General features: G+C 36.9%; 4 protein-coding genes across 10 annotated transcripts; 1 reads left to right on the forward strand and 3 right to left on the reverse strand.

Moving 5' to 3' along the window:
* Positions 1-756: 756 nt before the first annotated feature.
* Positions 757-4,095, forward strand: LOC119984234. Of its 6 annotated transcripts, XR_005464841.1 has the most exons (4): positions 757-896; positions 1,232-2,358; positions 3,108-3,175; positions 3,960-4,094. XR_005464841.1 is itself a non-coding variant. In XM_038828084.1 (3 exons), the coding sequence occupies exons 2-3, from the start codon at positions 1,289-1,291 to the stop codon at positions 2,296-2,298; spliced, it is 909 nt and encodes a 302-aa protein (XP_038684012.1). In that variant the 5' UTR covers positions 757-896; positions 1,232-1,288; the 3' UTR covers positions 2,299-2,579. The 6 variants fall into 6 exon arrangements, 4 of the variants coding, with proteins under 4 accessions (XP_038684012.1, XP_038684013.1, XP_038684011.1 ...); XR_005464840.1 differs by lacking the exon at positions 3,108-3,175 and having other exon boundaries at positions 3,960-4,095; XM_038828084.1 differs by lacking the exons at positions 3,108-3,175; positions 3,960-4,094 and having other exon boundaries at positions 1,232-1,308; positions 1,410-2,579.
* On the reverse strand, positions 3,211-5,788 carry LOC119984235 (protodermal factor 1-like). Its single transcript, XM_038828086.1, has 3 exons — positions 5,234-5,788; positions 4,393-4,759; positions 3,211-4,286 (listed from the first exon to the last, which is right to left on the reverse strand). The coding sequence occupies exons 1-3, from the start codon at positions 5,382-5,384 to the stop codon at positions 3,962-3,964; spliced, it is 843 nt and encodes a 280-aa protein (XP_038684014.1). The 5' UTR covers positions 5,385-5,788; the 3' UTR covers positions 3,211-3,961.
* A 1,711-nt stretch (positions 5,789-7,499) lies between these two features.
* On the reverse strand, positions 7,500-9,272 carry LOC119984233 (ribosomal L1 domain-containing protein 1-like). Its single transcript, XM_038828081.1, has one exon. The coding sequence runs from the start codon at positions 8,906-8,908 to the stop codon at positions 7,697-7,699; it is 1,212 nt and encodes a 403-aa protein (XP_038684009.1). The 5' UTR covers positions 8,909-9,272; the 3' UTR covers positions 7,500-7,696.
* Positions 9,273-9,918: 646 nt separating this feature from the next.
* On the reverse strand, positions 9,919-15,767 carry LOC119984232 (mitogen-activated protein kinase 20-like). 2 transcript variants are annotated; one of them, XM_038828078.1, is made up of 10 exons: positions 15,252-15,767; positions 13,789-14,197; positions 13,352-13,479; positions 13,173-13,232; positions 12,134-12,283; positions 11,870-12,025; positions 11,522-11,733; positions 11,309-11,410; positions 10,822-10,991; positions 9,919-10,738 (listed from the first exon to the last, which is right to left on the reverse strand). In XM_038828078.1, the coding sequence occupies exons 1-10, from the start codon at positions 15,273-15,275 to the stop codon at positions 10,275-10,277; spliced, it is 1,875 nt and encodes a 624-aa protein (XP_038684006.1). In that variant the 5' UTR covers positions 15,276-15,767; the 3' UTR covers positions 9,919-10,274. The 2 variants fall into 2 exon arrangements, with proteins under 2 accessions (XP_038684006.1, XP_038684008.1); XM_038828080.1 differs by having other exon boundaries at positions 15,181-15,766.
* Positions 15,768-24,085: the final 8,318 nt, after the last annotated feature.

Raw genomic sequence — 24,085 nt, forward strand, 5'->3', positions numbered from 1 at the left:
GTTCAATTTTAAGGGCTATTTACATGCTGCTTTAAAAGCACACTGTACAATTATTACTAGTTTTAATAATTAAATGTGAAATAGCAGAGAAATTAATTAATATTTTTTTTAAATGCCACTAAAAAATATGTTTCTCATTAACATATATCTATCCGATTGTCAACCAACCATCTCTCGTTGGTGTAAGTAATTACTAACTGAATTAACTACAATTAATATTTGATTATAGATTAATAAACTAAGTCAATAATTAAATACTAATATTTAAATAACATCTGATTTTATTATATATATTTATGTTAAAAATAAAAAAAAAATCCAAGGGCACCCTGCGTACAGCATGGCTCCATCCCTGAATAGAATGAAGCTTTCGATTAGGCGAACTGAAATATAGAGATGCCGACTATAGTACAACCAAGTAATGGACCAATCTCTCACACGCACACACAGAGTCCCATTGATGATATATCATATATGCCTAGTATGATACAAGACCCGTTTGAAGTTAAGTTCTTCCTCGCACAATTGCCTTCTTCATAAGCAAGTGTAAAACTGTAAATACCTTTTTTTGTTGCAAGGAGTGGATGTAAATACTTTTGGGAGTAAGTACATTTTTCATGGCACAAAAAATTTTGGGTGTAAACACTTGCATGTATATCAAGATGGACCATTCTTCAATAAAAGGTGGTCATCCCCACATGGACCCTGGCCCATGGTCGTCGGCTCACATGTCTCTATCTTTCTTTCTTTTTTTGCGGGCAAGTATCGGCCCACATACTTCTCTTGCAATAAAGCGCGTGTTCTACACTCGTCGTTGTAGCCATTTCTGGTACACTCCACTCTTCGAGCCGATCCACACTTTCCACCCTTCTCTCTATCTCATCGCAGGTAACTAGGTAAGTACCCCGAATCAACTCTGCGGCTCCTACTTTCTGTTCCTACTTCTAAGAATCAAATTAAGCAAATTCAATATGTTGAAAGCTTTGATCTTGAGCTATGGATCATTGATCTTTTTTTTTTGGATCAATGTTGGTTTTATGAAAATTAGGGTTTCTAAGCCGCTTCACGAATCGTACATTCCTGGGTCTGGTTGGTTTGACGGGAAACCAAAGAGAATTTTTTTTCCCTGATAGAAACTTAAGAATCGATAAGTATTTATTTTACAAATTTTGATGTCAAAAGGAGTCGAATTATTCTCTTAACAGGAGTTATTTTATTGTTTATATATCAGGAGTTATTTTCTCAGGTACAGTAATGCTGAAGCATGTGAACAAATCAAAGGCGCCGCATGCAATTCAAAGCTACAGGGTCCCAGTTCTTATCCCTTCTGTAATTCTAAGCCTTCTAGTTGTGATTTTCTTCTTTCACAATAATGGACAAAATCTTACTTCTTTACCCTCAATTCCCAGGGAGAAGTCGGAAATTTTTGACTCTCCAATGCAATTTAACCCATCTGTAGAGTTCAGGAATGGAACAGATTTGATATGGCAAATACCTGATTCTCCCAAGGCACTTCTGTTTGTTGCTCACGGATGTAATGGAAGAGCTGTTAACTTCTGGGATCGATCTCCCAGCTGCCCAAAGTGCATTGGCTTGCCTGAGGAAAGGCTTCTAGTTCTTAATGCTCTTTCTCGGAAATTTGCTGTTGTTACTGTATCTAGCGCTGGCAGATGCTGGACATATGGGAAGGAATTATCTATTGTTAGAGACATCATAAGATGGTGGGTTGCAAAAAACAAGCTTGAAAGGCTTCCTCTTGTGGCCTTAGGAGCTTCTTCTGGTGGATCCTTTGTGTCTGTGCTTGCAACTATTTTGCAGTTTAGTTGTATTACACTCATGATTGCTGAAGGGATGTTTGATCAAATGGATATTACCAAGGATTATCCACCTACCCTTTTCGTTCACATGCCCAAAGATTTGTATAGGCAGCAAAAGATAAGTGAATATAGAAAAGTTCTAAGGAATAAAGGAATTGATGTTGCTGAAGTCGAATGCATCCAATTTCCCTTGACGCCAAGTTTCTTGGCCGAAAGAATCCCAGGTCTTGATCGAACAGCCTCTGCTCAGTTGTTTGAGCTATTCCGAGACAAGGGCTTTGTAGATGAGAATGGGTACATGAAGAAGGATGGACGTGCAACACGTTGGAAGGATTCTCTCCGTAAAAGTAAGAATCAATTGCTGGATACAAGTTTGTTTCATCATGTTCAGGAGGAGCTAAATCTTGCTTTTGCATACCATGAAATGACAAGCTTGCAATCGGAGCAGATCTTTAAATGGTTTGAGTTTCATATGAGCTAATCAGTGGTTCAAAGCTACTCAGGGATTTCACCATGTGTCGCATACCGTCCCGTCTTCATGGTTTGTCTCTCATTCTAGCCTATATTTTCTAAATTTGAAACATTGAAGCAATATAAATATGCAGTATATAAGTGATGTTTCAAACGAATCCTCTGTTATCATTGCAATATTCTGGAGTATTTTCTTGTCTCAACATGCTATGTGATAGGTAAATTGAAGAGTGTAACAAGTGAAATTCAGAATGGAGTTAAGAGATGCGGGTTTTTATAGTCATAAAAAAATGTTATGACTTTAGAATTTAGATCATAAAAGAAGGCCCTGTATTTTTTGGGGGTTTTCTTTGTAGTTACTTTGTCTTCTTTTTGTGCTTTCTTTTTTGGGATGCTGTACAGTTTTTAACGTGTTGTCTTAGCTCTGCTTCTGAAGTTGTTTCTTAATCAGCTTCATTTCTTATTCACTTTAGGTTGTCATATCCTGCTAGTTTTTTTTTATAAGCCTTGTGACCGCGCTTTTCGTTTTAAGGAAATTTTGGATCAATAAAAATTGTTTGATGATTTATTGGTAAAATGTCAAGGGAATGAAATCTGAACAAGTTTGATGTCATAGATTTCTCAAGAGCATTAACTTGACGCTTGCCTGTTTAGCTACTTCTATAGATTCCTTGTTATTCTTCTGGCTACTTTTCATCTTCTTTGTTTGATTTATCCCTTTTGCCTTATATATTGGTGGTTTCGTTTATTGTTGACATAACTGTCTGATTTGTGGGTTCGTTCATTGTTTATGTTATCATTTAACCACTTTCTGAACAGAATTGATGTTGAATCATTCCACTAAAAATGGCATTTTGGTTTAGGTGCCTATGGCAATTCCTTTTCAGGTGAGCGGGGTGCAAAATTTCGATTATGCTTGGTAGTTGGTAGGTTTTTTTTTTTTTTTACAATGGTAGTTTTTAGTTGGTAGGCCTTACAATTACAGGATTAGCTAAAAGAGAAAACTTCCTAGTTAATGGTTATCAGAAACATACTAGACATGGTCAATGGACCCAAAAGATTTTCACAAACTTCTAAATACAAAATTGTGTTCGGCACTTTGATTTCTTATATGAAGTGAAAAATTATAATGAATTGAAATGATTAGTGTTTGATTATGAATGTCCAATTGTTGAAAATAGTTATGCTTAACTTTTCTTAGACGTTTGATCTAAAGGTAATTATTACTCAAAATGTAATGATAACAACACCCTTCTTAAAGAAGTCCTTTTCTAGACTTGTCAATTCTGCAATCAGTTTATACAAACAGCCACAAGCTCTTATTATCTGTGATGAGATCCTTTGAATTGTTAGAATTATAGGTAGATTGTCCTTGAGAGAGGGAGCAGTTGGTGTTCCACCATTTCCTTCCCATTGAACAGTCTTTAGAGAAGACATCTATTGCCTTTACTGGCAAAGGAAATATGAAGATTTCAAGCCTAAGGAAACATGAAAATCTCATTTAATATTTAGAATACCTAAAACATTAATATCAAAATATGTAATGTCGCATGACAGATACCATAGTAAGATACTAAGAATCACATAAAACCCTAATCAAGTAGCACACACCAGCAGATAAAATGCTTTCTTGAAATTCTAAGACCAAATAAAGTTGATAGCTGCATTCAGGTTCAGGGCTTGAGGTGGCCTTCATTGGCCAGCTTGAAGACACTGGCCTGAGCTGCTGCAGCCTTGTTTGAGCCAAGTGCAGAGATGAAGTTGTCCCTGACTTGTTTAGTGGTGAAAGGGAACCTGCTATTCACCATGGAGTTGAGCAGCGAAGCTGTTCCTTCTCTGTAGAGAGCTCCAAGCCCATCTGCACGTGTATTGGAAAGTGCTTGCAAGACATTCATGCTTGGGCCAACGCCCGGAACGCTAGGCACTCCGAAGGCACCTCCCAATGTGGACCACCAGCCCAACAGACCCCAGACGACCGTCGGATGAGTACTCCAGTAACTGTACAAGCCAGAAAAAGGTATTTAAATAGACCAGTTCATGTTAATAATATGTCAAATCCCTTGCTTTGTGGTCCATGGACGTGAAAGTTTAATTATTGACTTACTTGCATGTACCACCGAAGGGTGTGTTTGGGTCAGGGATGAAAGGAGGACTGGGAACAATACTTGGAGTGGTTGGGGGGCTTACGATTACCGGGGTTGGAGGACTTCCACCGCTAGAAGTTGGGGGAGGGTAGTAGGTACCACCACCTCCTGAAGGAGGAGGGTTGTAAGATGGCCTGGATGGTGTAGGCATGCTAGGTGGAGTTCCACAGTTGCTACTTGAAGGTGGTGGAGATGATGGTGTTGGATTGCATCCTCCATGTGAGGGTGGTGTGCCCCCAGAGCTGCATCCTGAACCATGTGAACCCGGACTGTGTGATCTCGAACCATGTGAGGGAGTGGTCCTGTGTGGTGGACTGCCATGAGAACCTGATTTAGGCCAGAAAAGAGAGTTAACACTTGACTTATGCATAAGAATGAGTTTCTGCATAAGATTGTGCATATGTATCTCTCTAGAACACACTTTCGAACAATGATGCGAGAGCTGTCTGCAATGAGTCATTTTTGTGATTGAAAGTAGCTTATCTGAAGTACTTAGTTTGGACTTGGACTACTGCTACTAAAGTTGGGAGAAATGTTTGTGTTAGAGATATTATGTTATGTTATGGTAGTCTTAAGGGTAGTTTAGCCTTTCCCTTGTCTCCCTCTATTTTGATTACAGCATATTTCTTCTCACAGTTGTGGATACACTGTTAGAAGAAGTTATAGAAGGCTAAAGCAAGTAACTGGAGAAACAGTTGGCCATCTTTAGCAAAAAATTCACTGTATAAAGTGCAGTTAAGCAAATGAGTGTGTGTGTGTTTGAGAGAGAGAGAGAGAGAGAGAGAGAGAGAGAGAGAGCACTTGGTGGAGTTCCTGAATGTGGGTCTGGGGGTGAGTAGTAGTTCTTTTGATTTTCAAAGCTTCGAGACATAACAGGAACAGCCAAGTTCTGGACAAGCAACCCAGCAACCAAAACCCATATAAACACGGAACGCTCCTGCTTGTTTCTCATCTCACTTGTTTTTTGTTTGGACTCAGAAACGAGAAATGAAGATATCGAAAGGAAGTTGCGCGCCTCATGTGGAGGAACCGGGGGCGAAGTATAAAAAGGGTTAAGAGGAGGTGAAGTAAATAAAGCAGGTAGAGGAGTATGTAGTTGGTAGGATGTTTCAGGAGCATTTATATGTCCTATTAACTACTCGACACTGTGTGTATCAATAATGCGGATGCCATAGTCGAGATTGCTGCACTCTACACATGAACTTTGTCGAATCCCTAGTACTCTTGTTAGCTAGTTGCTTCACTACATGATTAAGAGCTGTTTAAGACGTTTAAATCTGTACCAAATCTTTCATTCTTCACTTGTCTTTCGAATGCCTAGCTACTAAAAATTATGCCGAAAACTTGAGAGGGTCTAATATCTGGTGGATTTGAACGGTGATAGCAAAGAAAAAACATTATTGGTAAGCTCGTTTTCCATTTTGATTGTGATGGAAAAGTTTTTACAAATCATGAGATAATCATTCTTATGGTGGTCGATTGATTGGTTTTGATAAAAATACGGCTGGAACATGCATTCTGAAGTAAAGGGAGGGAGTACTGGAGTGATAGCGGGAAACATTGATATGCTTATTTATATCAAAAACATTTTATGTAAGTGATCACTTTATTTCTGACTTGTGGTTGGGCACTTGGGCCAGCTGTTGCAACCGTAAACTCAATGAAGCATGAAAGACTCAGCCTGCTTATTATATTTCCCGTATGAGATCGAGAGCCTAGGTACTAGCCTAGCTACTAGGGAGAGGTTCCAGTTTCAATTTCTCTTTGTTCTGATGACGAAGAAAGAAAGTTGAAAATTTTTGGACGTACGTGTACAATGAAAGACTAAATACAATGTAGATCTTGTTGGGATCTAAAATCTGCACAAATCTAAGGTGAGTTTCCACGATGGTGAATGGTCCATGCATGCAGACTGCAGTGAATGATAATGAAATTAAAGTGAAACAAAAACATGACAACTGGCAAGCATTCGATAAAAGGGATCTAATTCTGCAATGATACAAATGCTTTCTCAAAGCAAACGTAAATGAACTTGACAGGGAAGTAGGTGGAGCCGTGGAGGTATCAACTATCAAATGTTAATGCCACGGAGTAAAGGAAGACAGCAAAAGCCTGGCTATTTGATGTGTGTCTGTCAAAGCTCTTTTGACGAAAAACTTTTGTATTTGTGGATTTTATTTATCGGATGGGTAAGAAACCAGGTTCTTTAAAAAAAGTGTACGAATCCAGGTTGGCCACACAGTTGCCACAATATGTTCTCGATCTGTTAACTGCCTGTGCTCTTCATGGAGCGGCAATTTTACAGCACTGAATAAGCAGCAAAAAGTCATTCAGAAATAAAGGACTTATCAAAAGGAGGAGCCAGCCTAAATTCGAGTCTCAATGGCTCTTCTCGAGTAGAGACTAGAGAGATCTATATGTCCATATCAAAAATAAAGGAGGGATCAATCTGTTGTTAGGAAGAGGAAAAACGCTCTCACTCACTACCAAATTGTTGAGTTTCGGAGAGGGTGAGTGATTTGAATGTTTTAGAGACAGAGAGATGCACATAAATCAAATTCATATTTTCTCTTTTACACGGCAGCCCATATATAGATATACATACATAATTCTAGACTTCTCTAAATACACAATTCTAGCCACATATACATATGGTTGAAACTTAAACACATATGATACACATGTGAAGCATAAGGCATGTGACTTCAACACATATAAACTGCAATTTATCATTGAGAACACTGGACTAGCATATCCAAAAAAGAGAGAAAATAGGAAGGCTGAAACAATTAACAAGTTTTTGTTCTCCAGTAAATTTCCCCCTGTATATTGAGCAGGTCAGAGGAAAATAGACTAATGCATTTGCAGAAGGATTTGCATTACAGCAGACAGCTTCATTGGAATGCATAGAGGCTACGCATAATTCCTTGAAGTGTTTCATGAGTAGCGTCTGCAAGATCAATGTCTAACATCTCTTCTCAAAACAGATCAGCCAAATTGTATCATTCTTAGCAAAAATTGTGAGATTGTGCAACCAACAAAGGAAATCATCATCAACAATCTCACAGTCAAGTTAATCTGCTAACCAATTTCATAAAAATAATCAACCAAAAAGACCTGCTACAACAATCTCTCCCAATCAAGTTACAACTTGCAAGATAAAGTAATCGATCAACCCAATTTCATAAATATAACAAGCAACCAAAAAGACCTGTTCAAAAGTTACCACGATAAGCTCCTCTAGAATACCACAGAAAAAGACAATCATAAAGCATTGAGCATTTTCTTCTTCTTTTCCTTGTCCTTCACTTCCTCAGTTTTCAATGAAAACCCGCCGTTCTTTTGTTTCTTTTGCTTGATGCTATCCTCACTCGTCCCATTAATGGGCAACCCAACTTTCTTCACCTTAGCTGCCTTCCTTGCCACTTTATCATCCTCAGCTTTCCCCTCATCTGCCATCTTTCTCGTCATACCCACTAATTCACTACCACCCATCTCACCATTCGTATCATTCATACCATCCTCGCCCTCAAAACCACCCATTTCATCCTCATCAAAAATCCCGCCAACATTCCTATCCATATTCCTGACCTCATGTATCCTCCCCTTCTTTTTCTTCTTCATCTCCACTTCCTCATCCTTAACAGCCTCTCCACCCTCTTCCTCCTTGAAATCCACATCTTGATCCTTCACTCCCTGTATCTTCAGCTTGATATCATCAATACCTGGGGCACCCTGATAAATAGGCAATGCCAAGCTCTCAAGCAACTTCACATGGAAAGACCTCACATTTCCCCACTTCTTCGGCACAGTTTCGGCAATCCCATTGATGGCAGCCACTAAATTCTCCACGATTTCCTCTTTCCCCATCGAGAGCCTCGCCACCTTCACGACACTACAAGTTCCTGTACTCAAATACAGCATCGCAGAAGCACATGACTTTTCAATCTGCTCTTTCCAGTTCTGGTGCTTCAAGTCCATAGGCACTGGAATCTTCTTCTTCTTAAAGAACTGCCTCCCCAGCAGCCTAGGCAACAAGGGAATCACCCTCTTATCCGCAAAAAACATGTCGTAGGAATCACAGAGCTTCCGCTTGGCCTCGAAAGGTCGGTAATCGGTCTTAAGCTTCGAAAGCTTCAAGACCTTGGAGATAGGAATATTCTGGCCCTTGATCTTATTCTGGGCCGATTCCTTGGTGAGATAGGATTTGGAGCGATCGTCAATGATGAGGCAGAGCTCCGAGGTGATGGGTTCGGTGAGAGGGTGAGGGAGGGGAATTTTGTGGGCGTTGATGCGGCCTTTCTGTGGGATCTTCTTGAGCGTCAAAATCAGGAATACAAACTCGTCATGCTCGAGGAGTTGAGGTTTCAGTGTCTTCAATTTGGAATCTCTCCACTTGATAAGCGCATTGACAGCTTTCTCTACAACTTTGGAACTCGACGACGGTGGCGCAGTAGGTGGGTTGGTCGCGGCCATTGAAGCTGCTACGGAGAAAGACGAAGTAGACAGATTTCCAGTTCTAGGGTTTAAGCATAACGAGGCAAAGAGGATTGGGTTTTGCTATTTTACAACTGGGTGGGCTCGGCAGTAAGGCCCAATGTTTGTAGTTCTTTCCTTTCGTTCCTTTTTCATTATCTTTCCAAGGCTTATTTTTCACGAAGTAGACAGACTACCAGTTCCTCTTTCCCCATCCAGAGCCTACTTCCCATAAAAAACAAAAAAGATAAGACAACCAGTTCTCGATTGCACTACTTCCCACTCCCCTATTCTCCTTCCCCGCGGCCGCGTTCCCCTTTTGATGAGACCAAACTTCTCATATATTTCAAGGAGGATAATCCGACATACAAATACTATTTAGTTAAAAACTCTACATGATAATTATTATTTTGATTAGTGTTTGCTTTCAATTAACTTAGCTTAGTAGCGAAGGAATAGTTTTCTTTTTGGTTTTAAAGTAATAGTTTAAGTAAAATTTGTTTTATCTTTCTATGACTATATAAGTCGACAGAACATTAGATTGTTATTCATTCAATTAATCAAACAAAGACGAGAATTTATTCTCACATCCGCTTGTTCTCTACTTGGTTTAGTCCAAGTTCTATCACCTTTCCCCTACTCCCCACTGACCAGTCTGACCTACAGGAAAAAAAAATGTGAAATGTAAAACATAGAAGATGAGCCTCGTCACCACTTGGTAAAGTGGTTGAAGTCCCATACTTATAATGGGAATGGAACCCGAAAGGAATTTACAAGCCTTGAGGTAGTCGATGAAGCCACAGGGCTCCAAAAGCACAATATTCATCGACTTGCCCAGCCCTAGCAGTAGTGGACGAAGCACAAGGCCATCCATCAGTAGCTGCAGTCAGGTCACAAGTTTTTAAATGCCCACACTTCTACCGAGACGATATCATTTTACAAAACAAGAATCGGAGAGGGCCCATTTGAAAAATCATATGCTCTACGTATATATAAATAAAAGAAAGACATCAGACACGAATAGTTTCCCTGTTTTATTTATCTCACAAGATTTGCCTATCAAATATAAACATTCTCCAGATATCATCTCCATGTAAGTATCCAATCACCCATTGTTCTTGGGGAAGAAAGTAAAAAAAATTATTTTTGTTAAAATGCAAGTATAATTTGAAGGACGCAATTGTTTACATAACCTGAGGTTGCTGCTGGTGGCTCTAGATAGAAAGTTGAATGCTTCTTTTCCTTCCCCGTTTCCCTCTTCTTCTGCAGTACACACCAAGGGGACAATTGATTTTCCAGAAACAGCCCCTTGCCTCTCCGCATGGGCTACTCGATTCAGCCAAAACCCATAAAACCCTTTTTTTCCTTAGTACATCTTTGTCACACCATACTGCATGGTCCCCATTTTTCGGTGAGCAGCTGCAGTTGCTGCGGCACTGGCAACAACACCTAGACCGCTATACTGGGACTTAGCCGCCTGCAACAAGTTTCCATCCCTCGTCACAGAGTCATTGACATGTTCTGCCTTATTAATCCCAGCACGTGTCATGAAAAAAGGGCTCGAGTCTATGTTGATCTCTACGTCTGGAGCAAATTTGTTTGCCACACCACATTGAGTAACTTGTTTTGCTTGAGAGGACAAGTCCCTCTCAGCTTCTGTTACAGACTTCTCCTGCTTGACAGAGCTAGACTTGTGAAAGCAGTAAGCGGGAGGAACAGCATTAGGAGGGTGGACTGAGCTTCTGACAAATGCTCTTGGATCATAGCTATCCTTCATAATACTTCCATTCTCATATGGAGCAATTGGCCCCACAACTTTTCCAGGTTTGGCTGAAAAGGAAAACAAGTAAATCCAAAAGGCAGAGAAGAAAGAACTATGAAAAGACAATTGCCCGCAAAAAAATCAAAAGTACCAAGTGGAATCCTTTGGGCCGCTTGCAAGGCTCTAGACGGATTTATAGAAATTCCTACAGCATCTCTAGAATTTCTGTGGTGCATATCTTCACCAACGTGCCGATCTTTGAAAGAAGTGACATTTGCTTGCTCCTTTGGAGGGACTGTATTGGAATGTATAATCGTAGACCTACAAATTGTCATTTGATGGAAAAGCAAATCATTTATACTTGCTGAGCGATAATGACAACCACATCAACTCTTTGCCATGCAAAAGTACCATAATTACTTCCATAATTTTCCACAATTAGTAGCTGGTAGCATACTCATAAGTCACAACTATATTGCTATCATTACTTGACTTGTACCAATAGCAAAGAACTATAGTAGGAGGGCATCGTTTGTCAGCAGGTTGTAAGCACCACAAGAAGAACAAGAACCATAAAAGCAAAAATGAGAATAAAAATTAAATACCAAAAGATGACAGATGAAAACCAAAATGAATACCTAGGAAGAGAGACATGCTTCCTTTCTAATGGAATAACTGGACCACTTTTACCACCATTTTCCTCAAGATGCGCAAACTGCTTTCTAAATTGATCAACAGCACTGTGTACAGAATATAAGTTAGAAATTCAGGACAGAGTGGCAGTGCAATATCATGAACTGATCCCTTAACTCGAAATTTAACAAAAAGTGAAACAACCAAGAAAGCAGAACCTTGGGAAAAGGAAATTAGTCCTCTCAGTTCCATTGATATAGTCTTTGAGCAGCTGGGGATGGTATTCAAGTATCTCCCGAAAAATTAGCTCTCTTATGTCCTCCTTTGTGACCCTTCGTCTCTCAAACTCAAATTCCATTTTTGTAATTGGCTGACAGGAAGGTTCCCTCTCAACTTTCGACAATCCCTTGAAGTAGGGATCTGCCAGTGCCTAATATAAAACCAGAAAAGGTCACGACTGCATAGCCTAAATTAACCATAAAAAAGGTTGAACCCGGTGAAGAGAAAAGGAATGTGGGCATATAAACTTTAAGAATATAAAGGTAAAATTGTGCACCAAGACAAACCTCCTCAGCGGTAGGTCGGTCTTTCGGATCAAAGGCAAGCAACCTTTCCAAGAGTCGCAGGGCTAACGGATCGGCATTTGGAAATTTTTGAGCAAAGGGCACCAGCTGTTTCTTCCTCATACTTGTTAAGTATCGTCTTGCCTTCTCATTTCGAACCTATAATAGGAAAGAGCATCAGAGAGAGACAATAAGAGGGAGATTCTAGTTCAAAACTCAACCATGAGCAACATGACCCTACTCTGCATAAAAAAATTAGCAGCCTACCCGGGAGATTGTATCTAACGAAGGTGTCCCAAGTAGATCCGTCATTAAATCCAGCTGGTGAACAACATTCTTTCCAGGAAAAAGAGGTTTCCCTGTTAGAACTTCAGCGAAGATACAGCCTATACTCCATATGTCAATTGCAGGTGTATACTGCATCCAGATGCCAACAAAAATTACTGTAAGCTCAAGATGGAGAATAACATTTACAACAAAAAACAGAATACAACTGGAACAATGATTATCACATAATTTGCTATATCACAAAACTGAGATAGAAAGAATGCCATCGTTTTCTTCCTTTTCCAACAAGTAAGAAATGCAATCATTTTAACACTTACCTGGCAAACTCTCTTTTCCAATAAGATGTATTCTTCTTGATATAAGATTGCTTGACAATACTTAAACTTTATATAATTAAAATTATTACTACCAAAATTTTCATATCCAGGTTCCTATCCCATAGCTTACCAGGTTACCCTCAACAGCCAAGTTCCTATCTCATAGATTAACAGTTATGTAAAAAAAAAGGCAAACGATTCGGAAGGAATCTGAAGTAAAGCAATAACACCCGGAGCACAGAACTTATGAACTGGAACTATCATGGGAGCTTTCATTAGATGACCAATCAGCTTAGGAAAAGGCAACTGAAGATCATTTTGAGGCCTTGAAGGCTTCAAATATGAGAGGCTGTCCTCTTAGTATACATGCAAACTGCCAAACAGGTCACATATTCCACTTACCACATCAACCTACTAATTCACTCAAAAAGAATCTAGAAAAGAATCTAATTATGAAACAAGCTTACATAGTTTCTTGGTATTGAGAAGGCGGTGTCTAGGGAGGGAGATCCAAATATTAAAAAGAATCCAAGGGCATGCATCGTGGTTCGGCCTCAAACAATAAAATAAGCATGATACAGATACACTGCCATACGTGATCATACAATCTTCATATAATTAATTAATAGTAAGCAGTTTATGTTAAGTTATCATCAACCTCAACTCAACTCAGCTCAAGGGCGATGCATGCAATACCCTACCTTCGAGAAAAATGATCCACAGAGTTCAGGAGCTCTATACCATCTTGTAGCAACATAGTCCTGTCGATGTATAACAAATTTCCAAGAAGTGTCAGCTTCCATTATATTCAGAGATTTATAGCACAAGAATGCAAAACAATAATGCAAATGCGCTGCCATGTTCTATGAGAATGAATTACCGTCCAAAAGATTGTAGTTGGCGTATCATTGAAGGCAACTCTCGCCAATCCAAAATCGCAGATCTTAAGTTTGCAGTTTGCATTCGCCAGTATATTCTTAGGTTTCAAATCACGATGATAGACATTCGCTACGACCAATTACAAAAGAATAAGACAAATTTCTCAACCCATTGAAGCAATGAAAAGAAACTAAAACCCCCTCCCTAACATTGATAGTTAGTAGCCAGCAACCCTAGTGTTAAAAGCGGGGGAAGACATTGCCCAAAAAATAGGTACTATTTATCAGAAATTATCATTAGCCTAAAATAAATAGACAAGTGACATTATTCACTATAATACATGTCATTCAGGATTAAGATGGTGAGAAATCATACTATGTTTGATATTTGAGTTAACTCAATAAACTCCCAAATGTCAGCTAAAGAAATTATAATTACCTGTGTGAATATATTTTAACGCACGAAGCAGCTGGTAAAGAAAAAATTGATAGTGCTCTCGTGTCAAGTCATCATTGGCTTTGATGACTTGATGAAGATCTGACTCCATGAGCTCAAAGACGACATAAATATCTTTGAAGTCCCTTCTCGAAGGTGGTAGCATGATATGCTTGATTTCAACAATATCAGGATGTCGTAGAAGTCTAAGCAGCTTTATCTCACGAAGGATACGGGCAGCATCAGATATGTGTTCAAAAATATCATGTATCTTTTTAATTGCCACTTTTTCCCCAGTGTGAGTGTCAGTGGCTGAACAAACAATGCCATAGCTGCCTTTCCCAATAACTTCCTGGATTTTATACCGATTAGCATCACCATATTCAGAGAAGAAGTCCATCTCTGTCGAACTCTGTAGAGTAGAAAAAAAAAACAGTATGAATTAAAAATAATAATAATTAAAAAAAACTGAAAATGCCTAAGAGGTCTGCAGGCAAATACAAACGTGTAATGTATATGTATACATTCTACAGGCAAAGAACGAAGATAATCAATTATTAAAATTTCCTATCAAATGGTGATACAAGCTAACAGAATAGAAGACTATAAAAGTAATATCATAAGATGAATTATCCTCTTATAGAAACAAGTAACTGACCTAAGCCATTTCTGATTAAGGATATAAGTGGGAGGATGATGATCATGTGATAAATTAGCAAAATCATGGAGACAAAGAACCAGAATAAATGCAAAAAACAAAACCAAAAGAAAAGCAACAATGATTCATCGGCCTATTGAATGACATAAATATTAAACAAGCGCTACAGCTCTGAGGGCCAAAAGTACCTCAAATTGCCTATGTGACTAGCAGAACAGCCATATAATGTATGCCATACGCTTAATTTAGAATCTAAAAAACAGACAGTTCAACCATTTCCACCAGCAGAGTATTAAAATACAAATGGGCATAACATTAGCAAGTAAAGGAATCAGATCTGATAAGAGATATAAAATGAAAAATGAAGGAGAGAAATTTGAAAAAAAAAGAAAGAAAAGAAGGCATCTGATGAGAACATAGATGAGGTAAAACGCATATACCTCCATGGATGGCGTTCCATGGCCAGAATGAAACCCACTCCCCCCAAAAGAAAAAGGAAAAAAGATTCCTCATTAAATAGTGGCGTTATCCGCTACCCATTACCCATAACGAACAGAATTTATTGCTAAACTCAATTGAAAGAATAAAAAAAAATTCTAAGGCATCAAAATACCCCAAAACAGGTCACAGTGCGTAGGAATGTATTTATGCATATGATTTCAGCTAATCTATCCACCAAACAGTGCGAATCCACAGTTTTTAATCAGATGATGATGTACGTATAAGAAAACAGTTACCAGTTGTTAATCAGATGATGATGAACGTATAAGAAAACAGTTAGGATTCCAATCTGGGATGATCAAATCGCCTTCTTCTGATGATCCTGGTGCATCACCTTCAATGATCCCCAAACACAACAAGCTTAGTGAAAAACAGGGAGAAGACACGAATTGATTGGGTGAAGATCACTAGTTCAGTATTTGATGAGATGAAATGAGGATGGGATCATTAGCCACATTTGCCCCATCTACCCCTGCTCCGGATCACAAAGCCGCAATCCCACCTTGAACATAAACTCCAGATGAAATCCCTACTCATGCACAACCCTTCCTTGCAATCTCCCTCGCACACCTCAACAACACCACCAACGGCTATCATAAACCAGGCATCGATTGGTTCAACGGAACAAAAAAAACGAAACTTTGGAGCGAGCAAGAGATTTGGAGAGTATATGGGCCGGTTTATTGTCGTTGTTGTTTGCGGTTGTTGGATCTTGAAGCAACCTGCACAGAGGTGTGGCCGAGGCTGTGGAGTGTAGAAGCTGCAAGATCTGAACACCGACAGACCGATAGGAAAATGAGAGAGAGAGTAATAATAAATAAATAAATAAATAGAAGGAGAAGCTTTTGCGGCAGGAATATAGTGGGGTTAATACCGACAGAAACGTACGTACATACCCAAGTGGCAGTGTTGTAGAAATTATATACCAGTATTAGGGGTGGAGTGGTAAAATTGTTTCTTAATTACATTTACAACATGATTTCCGCATGGAAAATTTGGTTTCCTTTTATTTTGGTGGTAAACAACACGCATACTGATACAGTTATAAATATGACTAAGCTAAGTAAGCTAAATTAGATAAAGATCATCATACAAGCCTTAAGGTTGTCTTATCTTCGGTTCATAATCAGTTTCAATGGATATGCTTTGAAACCAGTTTGAATTATGTATAAATGGGAGTCTTAACTCTTAATTTATCAATTTAATTTGACTAAGCTAAGTTGGTTCAGGGGTGGGTTTCGTAGTTAATAAATAAGGGGCACTTCTCGAGACATTATTATTATTATTATTATTTTATAAAAGAAAAGCATATTGACAACGTGATATATATATGTTTGGACCAATTATATATATACACACACACGGATTCATAGATGGGGTTGTTGATTCAAGTGAAGGCTGACTTCCCAACCTCCTCTTTCTAATTGACTTCGGTGGCATGAAGCATAAGCACACATTACCATATATATGTTTTAAGAAAAAGATACCAACTTAATTTATATTGTAGTTGAAACCATTTTTATGCACTATTTTGTTCAAATTTAGGTAGTGTTTAGTTCAATTTTTACAGATAAAATTTAAGTTATGTAATATTTTATGATAAATTACGTGTATAGGTATTATGTATTTTTGTTGAAATTGATAGCATTTTCAAACAAGCATAAAATAATGACAAAAGTGTCGCGGAATTGCTGCCCAAAAATTATTGTTTGGCAACGAGCCACAAACAATTTATGTTAGAAACAAAATTAATTTATAAAATAAAGATAATTTATTGATTAATTTAATAAAGATAGTTAACTAATTTATAAAATAAATATAATTTATTAATTAATGGGGTGAGGATATAATAGGAATGACAATTAAATACTAATGACATAAAAAGAATAGAAATGAAAATGCTACAAAAATTATTCAAATTGATAGTATTTTAAAACAAGTATAAAATATTGGTAAAAGTGTCACGGAATTTGCCAGAAAATTGTTGTTTGGTAGGCACAAACAATTTATGCTAGAAACAAGCATAAATACTGATAAAATTATATTACCAAACTGAACCTTATACTCGCTCTCACTCCACTCCATTTGTGATATTCTTTTCATTTATCTAATATATATTGTTCTACGATCGATGAATAAATGACACGCAATCAATCCTCGATACATATAAATACGTAAATTGTTGGTAAAATAAACTAATCAACATAAATTTGTGACTTTAAAAATTTGCAACTTTATTGAGAATCTAACCGGAGAACATACACATATATGGATAGGGTCATTATTCTGAACTGGTAAACCCGCATTTAGTGCCGCATGTATTTTATGGAACTTTTATTATGTGGAATTAGGAGCACTTGTAACATGTTTTCAGAAATGCAAGTCCATCAATCTCAGGCAATCAAAGTGTTCAGTCTTCTTAATTTTTCCATGTTCTAATGTTTGATGATGTGATACATTAACATTTATAATATATGATTTTGATCAATGTACTCAATGTATATAGAGACTGTACATGAATTTATGCAAATGAATATACATTATGTTGTTTTGTTCAATCCACGCAGCATTGTGGAACAACACAAATTTGACATGGACGCACAAAGTATTGCTCAAACTTGAATTTGTTCCCTTGTTATATATATATAGAGATGATGGAGATAGAGAGTCAACATGGAACCACTCGACATAAAATTAAGTTTATTTATAATTGTAAAGGTTAATATCACTTTTAATCACTGAAAGATGATCAATGTTTCAATTACGGACGTTTTAATTTGTGTCAATTTAGTTATCCGCATAGAAATTGCTCATTTCTATCAGTCAATATGTTGGGGTGGTAGGTTGATCGTTAAATATAATACATACACAATTTCCAAGTTTTTTTATTGCAGTAATTGTTTTCTCTATTAGATCTGGTCATGGAATCTTGATAAAAAGTTATTCATGGATGAAAGCCTGGAAGATGCTTCGCATCTAAAGCATATTAACATGACGTTATTGGGTCTTTTGTCTCTTCTGAGTCGCATTGGCATTGGAGTAGCTAGCAACTGCATGCCATGTATTAATAAAGTTAATAAATTAGTGAGATTGTGGATGCCACGGGTGAGCACTTATAATACAATAACACTAGCACCACTCCATTAATGATTTCTTTTGAAGAAAAGAGAATTAAATTGAGACCAATTGAAGCCACAAGAATAAAGATACAATGAATAGTATATGATTGATAGGTAGTCGGGGCCCTAGCTAGCTATTAAAAATTTATATAATAGTATTGATTGGGTTAAAAAAATCAATATTTCTCAATATGAATTAATTACAGATGAAACCTCCTCTCCTGCCCCTGACCTGATATTGTTTTGCACACTATAGCTAGTTAGAATTTTAACACGTGTCGGTGTTGTTGACTTGTTGCGTCGAAATAATCTCCTTAAACGTGTACATACCAAGGCCATATGTAGACATACAAACACACATAAATATGCTACACCATGCCCCTGGAATTAATGGATCAGAAGTATGTAATCTACTCTCATGCTGGCCGGCCACGTGATTATTGTAGATGCCAACTCACAGTCGTCGTCGGTGTGAATGGAGTCTTTGTAGAAAATAACAATCGGTAGTGATATACATACATAATATTTGTGTACATAAAGATCCATAATGATGTGGCTGCTGACTGGACATGTTAATTGTGTTACTTTTAAATTCAAAATTGTAGATATTAAATAATATTTTAAACTGATTTTACATATTCCAATACTACACCCTTCAAACCTCGGTAAACGTATCAATGAAAAGTTTCCAAAATCCTCTCAAAATTCTCTCATTTGCTTGAGCTACCGAGACCTCCGACTCCGACGAGAAGCTGGTTTTTCCGTTCCCCCGTCTTCGGCATATAGTGTATTTGGCATTTCCGGTGAAGATGGAGATATTTATTTCCTGGTTTTGCTGATTTTGAGCTATTTTTGAAGTGGGTCTTGCTACAACCCTCTTTTCTGTGAGTGTCTGCTTCTTCTTGTTTATTCTTGGTATTTTTTGGTGGATGTGCAGTTGATTTGTTAAAGAATTATGGTTTCCATCCATATATTGATTTTGCACGCAATTATATAGTATTTTATACTGCTTCTTCGATCAATCTATTGGAATCGTTAGATAAATTTAGGTTTTTTTCCCCTGTATTTGTGAATACTTGTAAATTTATGTTTTATTTATTATTCTTCGGTTGCAAAACTTACAAATTGTTTACCAGATAATGTATTTTGTAAATAGTATATTTATCATTTAGTGTATTTAGAACATAGTGTATTTAGCAAATAGTGTATTTTTTTGGGCTGCTCCTCGTCATGATGTCTTGGATTGGTGATTTTAGTAATGCATTTGTTTTATACAAACCAAAAATATTACTACACTGTAAGTTCCCATAATGTAGTTGCATTGAATACTTTAGTTTTCTTGCTTGATGGATTCGATTGGTTCACTGTCAGTGTGCAAAATGTTTTTCACCTCCAAGTATCACTTTTCGTCACCGGCATGATCGACTAGACAACCGTTGTCGGAATATACAGTATTTTAGAATTCGCGTCGAAGAAGGACAGATTTTTGGGTTGCTCTTGTTTGTGTTGGCTTAATACCGACTAGCAATATACATACAAGGTAAATTTATGAACTTTGAGAGTTCCATTTGTTTTTAAAGAATGTATTTGCCATGTTTATGTTGTTTTATCTGGTTACTCTATTGACTGAAATTTTGATGTTTGAATTATTGAACATGAAATTTGCAATTACTTGAACCTACGCTGCTCATTATTGTTTGCTAGACTGGTCCTCGTCATGATGTCCTGGATTGGTGATTTATTGGTTCCACCAAATATTTGATTACACTTTTTTTTAGTAATGCATTTGTTTGGCTTGAATGGTTCTGTTTAGCTGTTATTATGACGAAATGTATAATACATTACCAGTTTGCATAATGTATTGGGTCCAAGTGTTGTATGCATAATGTAACTACTACCATTTTGTTTGTTTCAGTATGCCCAAATTACAGTACCGGTCTAATCTGCAAGGGATAACGACACTATTAAGAAGCGTGCGATTGAAGAGTATTCATAAAAGGTTTTTGCAAATGACACCTTTTTGGAACTTGTACAAAGTGTTCAAGAAGAAGGATCATATGGAAAATAAATACCAAGAAACATGATTTGATCGTACAAGACATTATCGGCACCTACAACGAGAAACATGGATCATTTATTCTTGGAGGTAAGAGAGTTACCATTACAGAGAATGATGTTTCTTTGATCTTTGGAATAGTGTCTGGAGATATCCCATTGAAGATAGGCCGAAGCAAGAAGCCCGATGATTCTGAATTTGTGAATCGAAGGTTTAATGGAATTGATATGATGAGATCACCCAACATAAAGCAAGCAATTGACAATGCTTTGATGGGGGATACTGACGAGGATGCAAAAGATGTCGCACGTTTGTTTGTGCTATACGCATGTCTTACTCTGTTCTTTTCAACAAGAGCAGATGCGTTACCATGGGCTTTAGTAAAATTTGTTGAGGTGGTCGAGGACATGAAGAAATGGAATTGGTCGCAGGCAATCTCAGAGAACATTCTGCAATCAATTAAGAAGTACCAAAAGGAAACAAACAAAGTTACAGGTTGTGCAACTTTGATCTCGGTAAGTAATGACTACTTTGTGCGAGTACTATTTGATGTGTATTTACAGTGACAATTTATGTGTATTTGCATGCAGTATTAGTTTTGTGAACACACAACTGTTTTTACCCCCGCAAAGTCTGACGTGTTCCCAAGGTTTGTAAAATGGGACATAAGTGGATGGCGAAAGGACTTCAAAAAACAGTATATACGCACTTTGGTGGGGGGGGGGGGAGGTTAGTTCATTACGCAAATTTATCTACATTTGACAGTTTATAATTACATTGTCTATTGTATATTGTATTTAAAGGATTTTGGTTAACAGTATTAAATACTTTAGAAAGTAATAATGTATTTATACTGTTTCAGTTTACAAAACTTAATTAATCTATCAAATTATAATGTATTTATACTGTTTATTATTCCATTGCCTAGTGTATAGTGTATTTAAAGGATTTTGTTTAACAATATTAAATACTTTACAAAGTGATAATGTATTTATACTGTTTTAGTTTACAAAACTTAATTAATCTATCAAATTATAATGTATTTATACTGTTTTGGGTCACAGGAATTAAATAATCTACCAAAATATAATGTATTTATATTGTTCTGATTCACACAACTTTAATACTTTACCAAATTATAATGTATTTATACTATTGTGGTTCACATTAATTAAATACATTATCAAATCATAATGTATTGCATACATATTTGATATGCATCTGTGAACAGGTAATTGAAGGTGAATTGTCTAGTGATGAAAAAGAGAGAGAAGCACTGCGAAATGATTGTGTGCCATTAGAAGCAGGTTCTGATGCGGACACACCAAGCATCAGTTCAGTTCACAGTGATCCATCATCTGAATCTGACGATGGCAGTGAAGATGATGTTGAAAAACATTCAGGAGGAGATCAATCAATTGATGCATCCCAAAAAATACAAGAATTGGAGGAAGAGTTGCAGTCCAAAACGAATGCTCTTGAATTGCTTCGGGTTGAGAAGGATAATGAACAAAGAAAAAATCAAGAGCTACAAGTTGAATTGGATCGGGTGATTGCCACAAATGTTCAACTTAATGTTGAGATTCAAATGCTGAAAGATGCGGTGCCAAATACATTGGAGATTGTTGAAGTTAATGACAAATGGCAATCACGTGATGACCAATTTGTCATTCCTGACATTGAATTGTTAGAAAAAGAATATGCTGCAAAAGAGGATACAATCTATGATAATATCATAGCTCAATTAGTGTTCAATGAAGATGAAACGAATGAGAAAAGGGCAGAAGCAATGAAGGAAATAGCTTACCAGGAGCAAACTCGAAGTTTGATGACTAAATATACCCCTAACTCAATGATAAAAGGGTATTAAAAAAAAGGAACGCATCCCAAATGAAGATTCGGACTTTGAGTATGAGGTGCAAAAGAAAAGGCCGAAAAGAAATGTCCATGGGAAGGAGTTGGCAATTATCAATATTGATGATTGCAAGACACCGGAGCCTTCTATGAGCAAAGAATATGTTATGGACACAAAGTGTGCAATCTACAAGCACCTTATTCCATCTGATCGGGATAAATTGAAGGCTATAGATTGTATTAAAAAATCCAAGTAAGTTCCATACATATTCTTATTAAAATGCCTTGAGTACAATTTCTATAGTTTTGATAATTACATTATTATAATTATAGTGTAATAATATGTTAACACCATTGTATGTTGTCTTTGCAGCATTGTTCTGTGGAATGGTGAGAATCAATTGCTGTGGAGTGATATAATGACAATTTATAACAGTAATATGATCACGAACAATGTAAGTATACATGTTATGAAATGTAACTTTGATAAACTATGTTAACCAATATTTCTTAAGTAACCTATATAAATACACTGTAATTTTTTTGTAGATCATTAATGCCCACATGGAATATCTTACAATGAAACAAGGTACTATTGCGCGTGATCCACCTCTTGAGATTTGCAAGACTGCTTCGCTTGCGATTACAAGTTCATGCATGGCTTTCTTGAGGATGAATAATGATTCGCTGATTAACAAATTCATCTCTGACAAACTTCGTGGTAGTGGGACTAGATACAGGTTTATCATTTTCCCACTCCATGCAGCTAGAAATCATGAAGTTCCAAATCACTGGACATTGTTGGTTCTAGACACTGAGGATGGCATATGGATGCACTACAATTCATTGTTACCAAGGAGGAAAACAGGAGTAGACCCATACTTGAAAGATGCTGAGAAACTAGTAAGCCTCCATCTATAATGTAAATGAGTACATATATATATATATATATATATAAAAGTAGATTGTAATAATGTTTTTATATATATATAATGTATGCAGATAGCTTATTACGATACTCTATTTCTACCACCTGTTGGCAGTCAATACACTCAACAAAAATTGGTTACAATGTGGGACACACCACAACAAGCACCGACTTCGTAAGTTCTGAAATACACTGCCATTATTTAGTGTATTTTGTTCAATGGTTCGTTTTCACATTATGCGAACTACACTGCCAGTACACTGTTCTTAACCATTTTTTGATTGAAAGATTCAGTTTTGTTTATTGGTTGTTATTTTTTTTAGAGTCTAAATTATTACACTGCGATTATTATAATTTATTTGACTTGATTGCTATAGTTTGGTTTCTGGGTTCCATTTATGTTCGTAAATAAAATATTCATCACACTACAAGGTTTGTAATGTATTTATTGTTAATGAACAAATCTATAACTACCCTGCCTTTGTGCATATGAGCTTTAGTAATGTATGTCTGATCATGAAGATAGATTGTGTTTGATGGTGGACCATGAGGGTCGATGGACTTTGAAGTGTTATATGTGTTTTTGGATTTGTTTACAGGTTGGGGTCCCCAATTTATGGGGAGATACTGCCGAAATTTTTAGTGATGTCTCATTCAATTATTTAGTATTTTATATAACTTTTATGTTGTGTAATATATTTGGGTTAAGTATGTCCGAGTAATTTTTTCTTTCATTTGTTGTTTACAAAATATATATAAATACACTGACACATTCTTGTGTAATTAAAAAACAGGGTCGATTGTGGCTTAATATGCATGTACGTAATTGATTGCATATTCAACAACGTGAGCATAAAGAAGAAGCTGACCAAAACAGACATCTACCAACTGGGGGCGAAATACATTCATAACTTTTTGAATGATGGTGGATATTCATGGGATGTGGATCACTACAAAAAAGTAGAAATGATGAGGAAGGCATTTCTTTAGTTATGTAATTGGGAAGGGAAGACGTGTTAAACTCGCCATGTTAATTGAACCGTTATAATTTTGTTGATGTTCGGATGCTTAAAAGTCAAGTGAGACTTATAACTTGAAATGGCTGTCTATGTATATTTCTCCCCACGTCGATTGAAACATTTTGTAGGTAAATATATGGTTATCTCATAATGCATTAACAAATA

The sequence above is a fragment of the Tripterygium wilfordii genome, chromosome 18 (genome assembly GCF_013401445.1).
Source record: "Tripterygium wilfordii isolate XIE 37 chromosome 18, ASM1340144v1, whole genome shotgun sequence".
Taxonomy (NCBI): Eukaryota; Viridiplantae; Streptophyta; class Magnoliopsida; order Celastrales; family Celastraceae; genus Tripterygium; species Tripterygium wilfordii.

Bases quoted from the DNA above. Each gene is read 5' to 3' on its own strand.
- LOC119984232 (XM_038828078.1), bottom strand. From the start codon at position 15,275: ATGCACCAGGATCATCAGAAGAAG. The intron at 11,734-11,869 runs GTTTGTCTTGGT...GTTTTATATTAG, and splicing joins ACCGACCTACCGCTGAGGAG to GCACTGGCAGATCCCTACTT. The intron at 11,411-11,521 runs GTTCTGCTTTCT...TTCTGTACACAG, and splicing joins ACTAATTTCCTTTTCCCAAG to TGCTGTTGATCAATTTAGAA.
- LOC119984234 (XM_038828083.1), top strand. From the start codon at position 1,255: ATGCTGAAGCATGTGAACAAATCAAAGGCGCCGCATGCAATTCAAAGC.
- LOC119984233 (XM_038828081.1), bottom strand. From the start codon at position 8,908: ATGGCCGCGACCAACCCACCTACTGCGCCACCGTCGTCGAGTTCCAAA.
- LOC119984235 (XM_038828086.1), bottom strand. From the start codon at position 5,384: ATGAGAAACAAGCAGGAGCGTTCCGTGTTTATATGGGTTTTGGTTGCT. The intron at 4,760-5,233 runs GTGCTCTCTCTC...GGCCTAAATCAG, and splicing joins ACATTCAGGAACTCCACCAA to GTTCTCATGGCAGTCCACCA. The intron at 4,287-4,392 runs GTAAGTCAATAA...TGGCTTGTACAG, and splicing joins CCCTTCGGTGGTACATGCAA to TTACTGGAGTACTCATCCGA.